The sequence below is a fragment of the Suricata suricatta genome, chromosome 7 (assembly GCF_006229205.1).
Source record: "Suricata suricatta isolate VVHF042 chromosome 7, meerkat_22Aug2017_6uvM2_HiC, whole genome shotgun sequence".
Lineage (NCBI taxonomy): Eukaryota > Metazoa > Chordata > Mammalia > Carnivora > Herpestidae > Suricata > Suricata suricatta.
The window spans coordinates 54,000,800-54,014,947 of NC_043706.1; the positions used below are offsets into that span (position 1 = coordinate 54,000,800).

Here is a 14,148-nt window from a genome sequence, read left to right on the forward strand (position 1 = left end):
TTCCTAACACATGCCATACCCCGGATTATATGCCTTATGTCAGAGGTTCCTTAACTTGTCTGCATATCAGAATTCACCTGAAGACCTTTGAAAAATTCCAAATTCCAGACCACACCCCTGCCCAATTAAATCGCAATCCCTAAGGGCATAGACCAATTTGGGAACCACTGCCCTATAGGTACCATCTAATTTAAAAATCTTGACAAGGTTGTCATGTAACCATTTCTAAGATACTTTAAAGGTTGAGCACCAAGTCACAGAAAGTACAAGTCACCTGCTCAAGGTCACACTAGCAACTCATTGATCTTGGATTAATTATAGGAAGAACTATAGCCTTTGTTTAACGTGGTCCTTCGCCTAATCTTATCTGATTGCTATCAATCTGTAACTAAGCTAGATGTCAAAGAGCTATCCTTGTTGTGGGCCACTCTTTCTTCTCCAACATCTAATACGGTACTAATTCCTATGAATTCTAATCTCCAATCTAGTCCTGTATCTCTGTACTCCAAGGACTGTTCATTTCTGTCTTGGATCATGGACTTGTCTTCTTACTGGTTTCCCTGCCATAAATGAGGGTCTTTCTGTCTGTCTCTCTTTAATTGCTCTACTTTTCTGTCACTCACAGTAATGACTGAGTAGTCTTAGAAACAAATATGATTATTCCTTTCTTCAACAAACTCCATTAATTCTCTGTATTAATTCTCCCTGTAATGAACAAAAACCTTCAAAATCTGCCCCTAACATCTTATTTTCCAGTTTTCTCTCAATATATAGTGATGAGGTCCATCAGAGATGTCAATAATCTTAATTCTTCAATTATGTACTATGAATTATTAGATAGACATAATGCTTTGTTCTCTGGTATGCATAATGATCCAAAGATTAGGTAGTTTTCATAGATATATTTACTGGAATGTAAATTATCTTGATTCAATACATTTTCAACAAATTATTGTAGATGTTTTCAAAAATCCCAGGCACCATTCTTTTGGAATATAAATATAACTGAATAACTTAATAAAGTCATAATTTTGTAAGTATGTACAAATTAGCATCCGTTAACTCATGTTTTCAAGAACTTTCTAATCAATATAATTTTTTGTTTTGTAAAGCTGTTTCCTTATTCCTTTTTAATGTAGATACATTGCATCATGTGGTTTGAAATAGAAGACAACAGATTTCTGGCCCATTTACTTTCATTAATGTTAATACATTAATTATATCAATATAGCACTGAAGTGAGGTTTAAATTTCAACATTAATTTTATCTTCTTTTTACATAATACATATGTAATATCAGTTTTGTATGATAGATGGGATATTAAAAAGCAAAAGTGTTCAAGGAAACTTTTCTTCTAACATAATATAAAAATCTGGATCACAATGCACTATTCTTTATTGAAGAGATTAATATGTTAGAATAAAACTTTACTGAAATTGAAATCTTATAGGCTCCACTCAAATATGCAAATATAAAATTGCATTAAGGAACATCAGTAACAAAACAAAATCTATTAATATGATGATTTTATAACCCAAAAGCAGGTTAATGCGTTATTTTTTAAAGATGGTCCCAATTTCAAGGAATATAGACTAAAACAACTTGTCCCTTCTGTAAACTTTCTAAATATTTATTGGGTTACACCATGTAAAACTACAAGATTTGGCATTCTGGATATCATAAAAAGGACAGTCACATTATTTAAAGCATATGATTTAATCAATTTAAGATTACCTGCAATGATGTCATTTCACAACCCATCATGGTGAAGTTAGAAATGAACAAGGCTTTCTAAAAGACTATTACATAAAAGTATGTCCACAAAAAGGTTATGTCACATTAATGTTGACCATTAAGCAAATGTTCTTTATTAGCATCAGAGAGCTCTTTTTTCATTTTTAGAGATGAAAAAGGTGATAAAAAAGCTCTCACAGATTTTCAGGGGTTTTTCCTTTAGTCAAATGTAATTTTCAGAATTGCAGATTTCACCTTAAATACTTACCACCTTGATATAGTTTTTTGAAAATGTATCATTTTAATTTTTTCCCCAGATTCACTGTAAAATATAACATTTATGGCTTAAATGTTAAAACAGTGATTTTTTGACACTGATGGTAAACTATATTTGAGACACAATTTACTAAATAAATACAATAAGCAAAGTATCCTAAAATCCCATAAGATGATGTCTATGCAATGCAGGAAATAATAGTCTAGGTCTCTGTCCTTTAGAGGCTAGAAGGCCAGCTATAATCGGGTAAAGAGAATGACTGAATTACACAGTCTGCGTGAAGGTTATGTGTATATTTTGCTTTACCTCTTCACAAACCAATGCTTTCTGTTGAAAGCTTGACTAATTCAGAATCGTACAAAACAAATTCTGATGCAGAAAGATGCCAAATTTTTGGCAAGTGAATATCAAGTAAAATTCTCTCTGTTGACCAAGGACATTGCAAAGTCAAATGTAACCAAAGTTTAAATACTCTTACCATGAGCCATGTAAAAGGTGTGCTCTGGCTTTCTGGACTGGTGGTATATGTGTTATCTACCTATCTATCTAAATGTCTGTCTATCTAATCATCCCCTATGTCTCTACCTATCCAGAAAAACATTCAATTCAAGGGCCACTTAAGGCACACACCAATGTTTAGCTTTCTCTTCCTGCAGGGTATTCTGGTTCAAAATGATTGTATCATCTGCATGCCCTAATTCTAAGGTCAGAACCACAAAGAGAAAGACTCAGGTTTGCACCTCTGATTTTCTTAAGATATCTGGTAAGAGTTCCACCTGTGGATTCTAGAGTCAGACTGCTTGTGTAACCTCGGGCAGAGTCTTAACACCTTCTGTACCTCAATTTCTCATCTGTGAATAAGACTTAACCCTGTATGGAAGATTTGATGAGTTAATTTATGAAAGTTCCTACGTGTTATATAAGCATTCATTGTCATTGTTTCTCTGGTGGTGGTTGTAATTGACATTGTTTATTCTTAGCTGTGATCACGGCACCCAGCAGATCAGCCAAGGCTTGCCATCATTGTTTGCTGTTAATTTATTTCAAGTAAGAGTTAATGTACCTTGAAGGGGTTGTGGGGGCTATTCTGATCCCTCTGCCTCTGATACCTCTGCCACGACCAGAGTCCTCTGAGCCATTTAAGTAAGATAATTCACGTAGCTGTTCCTGACGAATTTCATCATTGTAGTCCTAGGGAAACAAAAACAAAAAACATGAGCTGATCAGTTAAAATGGGGCATGAGTTCTTAGAGCTGAACAAACACAGTATGAAAGGGCATTTTTCATCTATTTTCTGGAGCTTTGTCTATGAAAATCTAAAATGATGTCAAAGTGTATATACTTTACATTTCTATTTTTATAGAGAAAAATTGGAAGTTGCTTCTTTAATCAAGGAAATACTCAGCAGGATATCAGATGAAATGTGCGGGGATATCACTTGATGTATTAACCAGAAAAGGAAAGACAGCAATATAGAATGAAATCTTAGAATGTACTTTATGATTAACATAAAGATTACTGAAAAACAATTCTACTGGGGTGATATGTGTAATTGTGAATGACTGCATGACACTCAAATAGCTCCTGATGCAAAAACCAAAACGAAGTAATCTCAAGGCCTGAAGTAGACACTCTGTTAAAATGATAAAGAAGTGCAAATAGTATAGCACAGTTTCAGACAACTAAGAAGCTGTGCAATCCAACAAGCTTGGTGGACAATATTTAAGAATATGGAATTTTCTTTGTGTTCTAGCATTGGGCTGAAAGAAAGCCATAGCAAAAGGCAAATTTCACAGTGATAACCAGATATTTAGTAAAGTCTAAGGGACTATCTTATCTTTTGTCAGTGTGAAAATTTATCAATCATTTCAATGGGACCAAAGAATGGATCTGAGGCACTAAAGATGAATATTCTTTAAAGACAAATATCAGTCTTACTGTTTCTCCTTTTATTCACACACACACACACACACACACACACACGCACACACACTCCTGCTTGAATAGTACAAAACTGAATAACTGGTTGTTTTTACCAAATGGCTAATCTGATTAAATTCTCTTTCAGAAGCATATGCTTAAGTGAAATCAATCTTGTGGATTTTCTCATGCTGGAGAGGTGACTAGAAGCGGACACTATTAGTACCTGTAAAAGGCAGGTTGATGGCAATCATATTTGAAGCCTAGTTGTGGGCCCCACAAAATAATTGTATTGACTCATCAAATGCTGCCAGCTTAGCTCTGTATATATGTATTAACAGTAACATCACATGAACACTACTCACCCACAGGCCTCTGTTTAGAAGAAGGCAGGGATGCATTCAACCTATAAGGGTTTCTAATGTACAGCTTTATCTCATGCTCCAAAAACTGCCTTGATTTTAAGAAAAGTACTAGTCACTCTAAGGCATTAGTTTTCTGATTTTTAACATGCTACTCTCACATTTATCTTTTTCAGCACCTCATAATGAGCTGAACATGGCTGGCTGACAGAAGAGCTGTATAGTAGAAAATTACAGTTTCTAGCAAGTCACATATATTCAATTTATACCTCTTAATTTTCACATTCAAGTAACTACCAATCGGAAGATATACATGTCCATTATTTTATTAGGATCAGGGAGCGTGATGAATTGCCACTTCTGAGTGAATTGACCAGCCACCATTAAAATGAAAAATTAATTCCATAATTTTCCCACATAATATTCCTAATTTGCAAGGGAATTTGTGATTTCATATCTGAGGAAAACCCATGAGCTCTCAGGGTCCTTACGAATTGTAAAAAGAGAGATTTTCATTGTTGGCAACAATGAAATTTAAAAATTAAGAAATTAGAGATGAATTCAATATATGTAAGAATTTACTTTGATGCCAGAATCACAAAATAATAATGTGGATGTGGTCTTATTCCTTGTGTAATCTTAAAGAAGAGAAAGAGGAGGTTGAGAAGAAAATAAGGAAGAAAGGGGAGGAACATATTCATCAGATCACAGGAAAGAATTGTACCCGATTTGATCAGGCCTCCCTGAATCTATACCTTGGATAGAGTCCCATCACATGGACTCTGGAATTATCTATGTGATTTGCCTTAGTCAATTGGGTAAGCAATGTGACCAAAGCAAAGTCCTGAAAAGTGCTTCCATTCTGGAGCTTGTCCTTTCTTGTCACTGCAGACTTATGCTACTGAATGAAGAAGCCAGAGACCATGTGGAAAGTGGCTCCGCTGTCCCCTTCATTCCCACCGTCCCATCTGTGACCCCATGTCTATGGCCATACCACCCTGAACACACCCGATCTCATCTGATCTTGGAAGCTAAGCAGGGTTGGGCCGGGTTCGTACTTGGGTGGGAGACCATTTGTGACCCCAAACATAAGAGTGAGGCCATCCTAGGCGATCCAATGAGTCAAGTTGATGAAGACCAGAGAAAATCACCTACTTAACCCCAAAACTGGTAGAAAAAAATAATAAAGTGGTGCTTTAAGCCAGCATTGTGGTGGTTTGTTTTGTGCAAAAACTAACAAATGGAGAGGGGACTGCTCAGCAGGGAACACGAAAGACCAAAGTCAGAGAGGCATACTTCAGCAGTATTTCCCTGCCCTGTCCAAAGGAGGGTGTTTAGACTCAGATGTGGTCTGTACGTTTCTTGGGGTAGGGATAGTCCTGGTATGGAGGTGAGTATAACTAATGTCATGCCTTGGTGTAATTAAAGTTTGAATGGTCCACTTAAAATACTGTTCAGGGCGCCTGGGTGGCTCAGTCAGTTAAGCGTCCAACTTTGGCTCAGGTCATGATCTCATGGTTTGTGGGTTCAAGCCCCGCATCAAGCTCTGTGCTGACAGCTAGCTCGGAGCCTGGGGCCTGCTTCAGATTCTGTGTCTTTATCTCTCTCTCTGACCCTCCCTTGCTCTCTCTCTCTCTGTCTCAAAAACAAAAATAAAACACTAAAAATACTCACTTTATTCAGAGTCTATGCTCACCAATCCAACTGCAGATTGGCATTCAACTCCTAGACAGAAATCTGCTAGCATAGAGAGAAGTTGTTTATCTTACTAACAGGAATATTTGACACTGAAGGTTAATGCTTAGTGTAAGTGAAACAACAATTATAGATATATAATGATATATAATCAAGTTTTCTATGCGCTTACCTAAATATTCTAAGAAATGGATCATCTTCCAGGGTTGTGGTGGTCAAGAGAATACAAACCTCTGGCCACAGATGTATTTGACTAAGAATTTCAGTTGCTCTGTTCTAGAACCTCTTGCCCTCAGGACCCTGCTCCCCAAGAGCAACTCTTAGTTAATGACTAAATGTAGTCAAGATGCTAAAATAAGCCTATTCCTGGGGATCACAAAACCCCTCTGCCTGTGCCTCAAGGATTCGCTGACTGCTTTGCTAGACTGGTTTGTAATGTCATTGCACCAGGGCAGTCAAGGGCCCTCTGCCTCTCTTTCTTTGGAAAAAGGAACTACCGTGAGGGCTCTCCAGCCTTCTCTGGCTCCCTTATTATTATTATTATTATTATTATTATTATTATTATTATTTTGTTGCTGTTGTTGTTGTTGTCGAAGAGCATTTTCTCTAACAAAATCCTTATGTTTGTAATCCCAATTTGGCAGGTGCTTCTTGGAGGACACAATCCAACATATAGAGTGTTAACAAAACCAAATAGCTAAGATTACAAAGCTGAGAGCTTTGGTAAATACCTTGTTAATACTGGTGGAGCCTGTTCTGTTCAACACACTTTATGCTCTGATTAAATTGGATTGCTTGCCATTCGCTTACTTCAAAATGGTCATATACAGATTAAATGTGAACCGTGAAGCTGATTATCGATACTGAAAAGGGTGGCGATTGACATTTTTTTAAGAAAATGAATTGTATGTTGCCCAATTTTTTTTAACACTTCATTTAACTTGGTTGGTGCAGATAAATTGCAGCAACAATGAAAAGCTGTGTGTGCATGTGCGTGGTGGGGTAACAGAGAGAGAATATGGGCATCCACCAAAAAATTTAGTAGGAGTCCTCAACTGGGAAGTATATGATATGTTTGGGAAAGGCAGGGACAAAAGACATTTAAGGTGCAGAGATAGCTAGAAGTAGAACATTAACCAGATAAAAGAAGCAATGAGGAAAAAAGTGTAGAGGTGAAGAATTTATATTCTCCAGGAGGTTCTGGAACTTGCCTGTGCTCATGTTGCTTGCGTAGCCCGCGTTGGTCTTAATCAGCTTAAGTTTAAAATGCCAAAGTAACATTAAGGATTATCTTAGAAATTCAGATCTGGGTTGGGAGAGTAAATATGAATGTCATGTGCACATATTTATGATAATAGAAACACAAAGATTGTATAAGAGATTAGTAAAATAATGTAGTGATTAGAATTTTCTATCTACTTATTTAAAAATTTTTTAAATGTTTTATTTTATTTTTGATACAGGGAGAGACAGAGCATGAGAGGGGGAGGGGCAGAGAGAGAAGGAGACACAGAACCGGAAGCAGGCTCCAGGCTCTGAGCTAGCTGTCAGCACAGAGCCTGACACGGGGCTCGAACCCACGTGAGATCTGACCTAAGCCGAAGTCGGAGGTTTAGCCAACTGAGCCACCCAGGCGCCCCTCTAATCAACTTTTAATGCAAATTTGTATCCTTGAAGATGTCAGTTATTAACTGCAGTGTTTGGATCATTAAATGTTAAGTGACCAGGTCTTTTAATAAGCTCAGGTTTCTCTAATTAGACAACCAAAATATATACACTGCTGTATTTATAGTAATGAAGCATTTACATGTTTCAAATAACTATGGAAAAGAACTTTTTTAATGCCCGCATGTAGGGGTAATTGACACTATAATAATTTACTAGACTGAATATATTCTGTGTATTGGTTTAAAACATATATATAATTATCTAAACCCTAAATCCTTAATTTTATATTAAAGTGCTTACTTCCAGTCTTCATTAAGCACAGATCTATTTCTGAATTAATCTTTCATAAATAGAACCTGAGTCTACCTAAAGCTAGCACATCCAGCTGGACATTTAATTGTGGATGTGTTGCTGACACTTTAGTTATATAAAATCTTAATGATGCGAGTAAGCAAAACCTTCCAAGTTTACCTTATAAATGTTACCTTATCAAAAATATATCACTGCATAGTTCACCTGATATGGAGTTAAAAGCCTCTAGAGCCATAAAATATTTATACATATGAATAGGTGATTATAGTTTTATGGCACTGGTAATTTTATGCCCAATTTACTAACACACATATTCATTGAGATGTAAAAATATACGTTTATAAGTATTCATTATGAAAATTTGCATTTTATGATATTTCATTTATTACTTTAATAGTAAAAGACCCTTAAGAGATAAAGACATGTAAATAGAAACATAATTACTTAAGCATGTGAGAAAGTTCATAAGGGACAAAGAAAGGTAAATTAAGACAAGTGGAAAAATTAATTTCCAGTCACTTGAAATAAATAAATAATAATATAAATAATTAAATAAAATAATATAAAATATTTATCACAAATGACAAGATAATAAAATAATAAATATGGAAATAAAATCATATATTTAACTTGTATACAAAAGCAGAATATTTCAAAATTTTTGAAATAAAGCTTACCCTCATAAAAATGTTCTTGTCAGGAAAAAAGAAAGTTATACTTGCAGATGAACCTTAGTGTTGTATTAGATAAGATTCCACTGATGAATGGGTAAAGAAGATGTGGTTTATATATACATACAATGGAATGCTACTTGGCAACAAGAAACAATGAAATCATGCCATTTGCAGCGATGTGGATGGAACTAGAAGGTACTGCTTGCTGAGTGAAACAAGTCAGTCAGAGGACAGATGCCATGTTCTCACTCATATGTGGATATTGAGAAACTTAACAGAAGACCATGAAGGAAGAGATGGGGAAAAATAGTTACAAACAGAGAGGAAGGGAGGCAAACCAGAGGAAGGGAGACTTCAATATAGAGACCAAACTGAGAGTGGATGGGGAGCTGGGGGAGAGGGGAAAATGAGTGATGAGCATTGAGTCAGGCACTTGTTGGGATGAGCACTGGGTGTTGTATGTAAGTCAATTTGACAATAAATTATATTCCTATAAAAAAGAGTCCAGTCCTGGGATTTCAAACTTCAAATAATAACGAATGCTTTACTACTTTGGCTATACCAGCAGTAAATAAATTGTACACACTCTAAAAATACCTTTTACCTTGAAGACAAACTGTAAGTAGCTTTAAAAATGCTGATTGGTTTGATCTGCAGTTTGGTTTCAGACAGAAGGGGTTGTAACAGTGAACTTTTGAATGAATCTATCAAGGCTTAAATAACACATGCATATCATATAAAAACATTTTTAGAATTGATTTGAACTTTGATTTTATTTTTCCCACAATGCCCCAAAATTTCACTTGTTTGCTACTAAAATCAGTTTGTAAAAATTGGTCTCTGGAAATAATAAAGATATTCACAATACTTGTTCTATATTCCTTTTGCTCAGGATGAGGCAAATTAGCCCTATGAAAGAATTTCCATGAAACTCAGGAGTGTTCCTTTTTGCATCTCCGACAAGGCCCTCCCACTGTGACGGCATATGGTGTAAACAGTATACACAAAAGCTCAGAGCAGACAGATGTTTGGATGTTCCTAGAAAGGACTCATGCTCATAGTCTGCATATTTAATGTATATGCATAATTTCCCAGTTACATACACTCATGTCCATCTGTTATGATGGCATTTTGCCCACATACAAATTGGGAAGATTATTTCACTTGCGTATAGATGCCAGGTGATGACAGGTGTAGATAGGCTACCTGGGGGCACAGTGAGAGACCATTTTCCTGCCAAATTCCCTCCTCTGAGACTCTGATGGGCATTGGTGCTGCACATTTAAAACTGTGATTAGAGCTACTGGTAACATGTGAACGTATATTTGGCTCTACCAATGCCAAGACTGTCAGACGACATCAGGGGAGAATGAAATGCAGACTGTAACCCGTCTGGGCCATGACAAAGAGATTTGGGATTTCCTAAACCCCTATAAACAATTAGGTTAGGGCACTTTCACTAGAGTAATAAACAAGAAAGTGCGGGAGGTAATGGGTCCTGTGCCAATATCAAATCTGTAGCTGGACTGGAATGGGTAGGAGGCTCTCTCAGAGAACAACTAGTGCTGTGCTGGATATTATTTAGCAAAACATCTTAGGCTATTAGATAACATCCTTTAGCCAACACAGGATGAGTTTTAATCAGCCCAGGCATGGTACCAGAAAACCTCATTAACAAAATGTGGTCAAAGAACAGTTAATTAAGATTTATTAAGAATCCGTTTGGTGCATGACTCTGCATAAGGTCTATATAAAGGCTTATAAAGCTTATTCACCAAAGGACATTGAATATCACAAAGTAAAAATGTGGATTTTGTATCTTGAACCACTATCGATGGCAATTTCTATTATTCAAGAATGTTTCCTTTTTCCTCATTATAAGGTCATTTTGCACACTATATAAAAATCATCAAAGAATCAGATAATACTTACACATATTTTAGGTACTTTTCAGGATTATTGGCTTATCTTCTCTCTTGTTTTATTTTATCTTAGCAAACATCAGCCACTGGTATATGTGGTCTAGGAGACAAGACCTTTTGAATGAGCACCCAAGGATTCATATATTTGAATGTATTTGACTTACGTATTTGGTGTGACTACTTCACCATCCCGGCATATAAAAATCAGTCGCTACCTCAGGTTGGATTTAGGGTCATAAATATTTAGATAACAGTAAATGAGAGATTTGGGTTGTTATTCTAAAAATACCAAGTTCCATTTTTTTAAAAGAGCCAAAATGACATTTTCTTCAGCAAATTTCCTTAACAACTTTACTCCATACATGATACTGGAGTTCTCTCTGAATTTTAATTTGAAATAGGCATTGATTTAATACTTTGGCATATAATATAAACCTTAATTTGTGGATACAAAAATAATGAACTCTTGGCTAACACAGAATTGATGTTACTTATTGGTATATTGATCATCCAAATTCTTCTTAACAAAGAATCAGCATGATAAGTATATATGTAGAAAAGAATACAAATTCTGTGCATGAAAAACATTGATAGAATATGGCACACGTGGATGATTTTTATAAATAACCTTAGAATTCTCATCCTTCCCTGGACATAGAAAATTTATACATTCAAGGTAGTAATGCATCTAACCAACCAGACTTTTTAAAGTGCTTAAAGTTAAGAATTTCACTAAATAAATCACCATTTCATTTACTAAATGTATTTTTGAGCAGCTAGTGAGTGTCAGCCATTGGTGTAGGTGTTGGAGACACAGTAGAGGAAGCCCCTGAACCAGCAGAATTTAAGTGAATACAGAAAACTAGACCCCTACACCTGTTCATCTATCCTTTCTAGGCAAAGATAGATGCATTCTTACTCTGCTCTGAATCTTAGTATGCTCAATTCAATTTCCTTTTTGTTGCCCTGAAAAAATGATTTATTCCCAATATTATAATGATGTTTTTAGTGGTTACTACCTTTTCACTTTGTTTTATTAAAAGATGTTGAACTCTACATTTCTGCTTTATAAAGAAACATGCTAAGTGAGAAGGACTATTTGGGTGGTTCATGAGAAAATCTCTCCTAGACGCTCTGTTTTTTCAAATGATAATATCCTGATGGTTCCTGAGCATTTTAATCAGGAAAATGACAGCCTATTCAGTCATGGCAATTTTTAAAAATTTTTTAAGTGTTTATTTTTGAGACAGAGAGAGACAGAGCATGAATGGGGGAGAGGCAGACCTACGGGGAGACACAGAATTTGAAGCAGGCTCCAGGCTCTGAGCTGTTAGCACACATACTGATGTTGGGCTTGAACCCACAAACTGTGAGATCGTGCGTGACCTGAGCTGAAGTCGGAAGCTTAAGTGACTGAGCCACCCAGGCTCCCCTCATGGCAACTTTTCTGAAGCTCTTTGAAAGGGGTATAAAATAGTCTGCACATGACTTTTTGTTTAAACTTATCCTTTTATTTGGCTTGCAGTTACCAGTTCTTTCCAAATTTAATCTTTAAAAAAAACAGCTTTGCATAGTATTCTTCCTGAACATTTAATCACATTACAGTAGAGTAGCCCTTGAAAATAATTAAAGTGTTACTTTTTCAAATGTTGAATTAGAACAGAGCAGAATCATTTAGCAGCTAGGGAAAATGAATGTAGGACTGAAGCTGAGCAGAGGCAAGCAGGAGCGTATCCAGCTAGGATAAAGAGTTCAGCTAGTGAAAACTCAAGAAAGGAAAGCAACAAACACCTGATGAAAAACTTTAGCTCCATGGTCAATAACTGAAGAAATGAACTTGTGATATATAAGTGCAATACAAGGAAGAAGTATTTGAAGACACGTCAAAATATGATGTGAAAGGTCCCATGTAGCGTCATGAAAGAAATTAGAATTGCAAAGTGAAGAGAACACTGATTCAGGGTTAGAAGGTTTGGGTGTACATCCTTTCTTCATTTCCTTGCTTCTATTAGTTATGCCTCAATAGGAACTATCTGTTGAATTGGTCAGCTGGATTCCTCTTCCTCAATTTATTAAGGTCCTTTAATGGACTGTAAATCATATTTGTTTATCTACAGGTGGGTTTGTTCAGCCTCTGAATGGGCCTTGAGTTGGAGCCTCTTTGTGAGGTGAGGAGACTTGGGTTCTTTGCTATCATGGGCCCATGCAGAGCAGCTGATATGCTGGGCTTCTCTGAATGGGGGACAGCACACTTCTCTGTCCTCAGGCTTCTCCTAAGATTCCCCAGTCCCACAGGCCATGTGTATAGCTCTCCTCAAGAGCACTAGAGTCAACTGAATCAGTTGACTTCCCTTCTTCCACACAATGAACATACATGGCAGGCTGTCAGAAACAATATTTCTGTAGAAAAGGTTCACTGCAGGAAACCACCAGATCTGCTCAAGCATGGGATTGACGGTCTGTTTTCAGGGCTTTTTTCAGGCCTCCAATCTCTTCCCTCATTAACCCTGCATCTCAAAGAGTAAAGGAAATGTCTGCTTTCTTGGAATCACATCCAGCATTAGGTACTTCAAGACCATTCAGTTTCCCTATCAAGATACTGGTGTCTGTCAAGTCCTTTCATCAAAGCCAAGGGAGAAACAGTATTGTGAATTAGCACTCAGGTCACAAACTTTCCCCTAGTCCCTTTCCCACTCACTGTTAAGATTGAAGATTTATTCAAATTGTAAACTTTGATTGGAAGAAGGTTACCATCTAGTTGTCCTATAAAGAACATACTCTATGATTCATCGACATCAGTTTTATGTTCTGTGATGATTTGGTTTTATCTCAATGGGAGAAATTATAGGCTCTCAAGGGGGGAGACCAGTCAAAGGAACTTCAGTGTTCCTTCATTTCCTATGGAATGCAGCATCAAGAAACATCTGGATACTATTTACAGTGCTCCTGTCCTTTGCCTGAAGGTAGGATTTTTATTTCGTTCAAAGATCTAGAATACTACCAGTGCCAGCTCATATCATTCGGAGCTAGGGATAGAGAGCAGAATTTCTATTGAAACTGTACAAACATAACAAGGTCAGGGGCCAGGAAGAGAGCTTCTGGGACTATTGCGTTCCTCAGTGAAAAAAAAAATATTATTATTAAATATAGTAACACTCTATATATTAAAATAGCAAATATGCTTATTTGTTCTAGGTGCTCCAAAAACAGTAAACAAAATGGCCTTCATTGAGCATACATTCTAACACGGGGAAACAGACCACCAAAAAGAAAACAAAGGAATAAGTGAGCTCATTTCAGACAATAATACGCTGTGAAAAAAGAAACAGGGCAACATGACTGAGGGACTGTTTGGAAAAGTTGATTTAGATGGGAAGTCAGTCACAGCCTCTCTGGAGAGGTAATATGCAAACTGTGACCTAAATGTAAAGAAAGCCTGGCATGCAAAGATCTGGATCACTAGTCTCCCAGCTAGCTGGAATGCAGAGGCAATGAGCCAGGAAGAAGCTGAACCTCCTAAGAAATGGAGAGAATTGTAGTGCATGTGTATCAAAAATTCAGTAAGCACGGGAGAGAGTGATCT

The 14,148-nt window shown here is 36.6% G+C and overlaps 1 protein-coding gene across 1 annotated transcript in view; it reads right to left on the reverse strand.

The window, feature by feature from the left end:
* The window catches only part of KHDRBS2 (KH RNA binding domain containing, signal transduction associated 2), a 543,955-nt gene that overhangs the window by 188,343 nt on the left and 341,464 nt on the right, over positions 1 to 14,148 (reverse strand). The window contains exon 5 of the mRNA XM_029944584.1: positions 3,076 to 3,203. Within this exon, the coding sequence (XP_029800444.1) occupies positions 3,076 to 3,203 (128 nt within the window). The remainder of the gene's footprint in view (positions 1 to 3,075; positions 3,204 to 14,148) is intronic.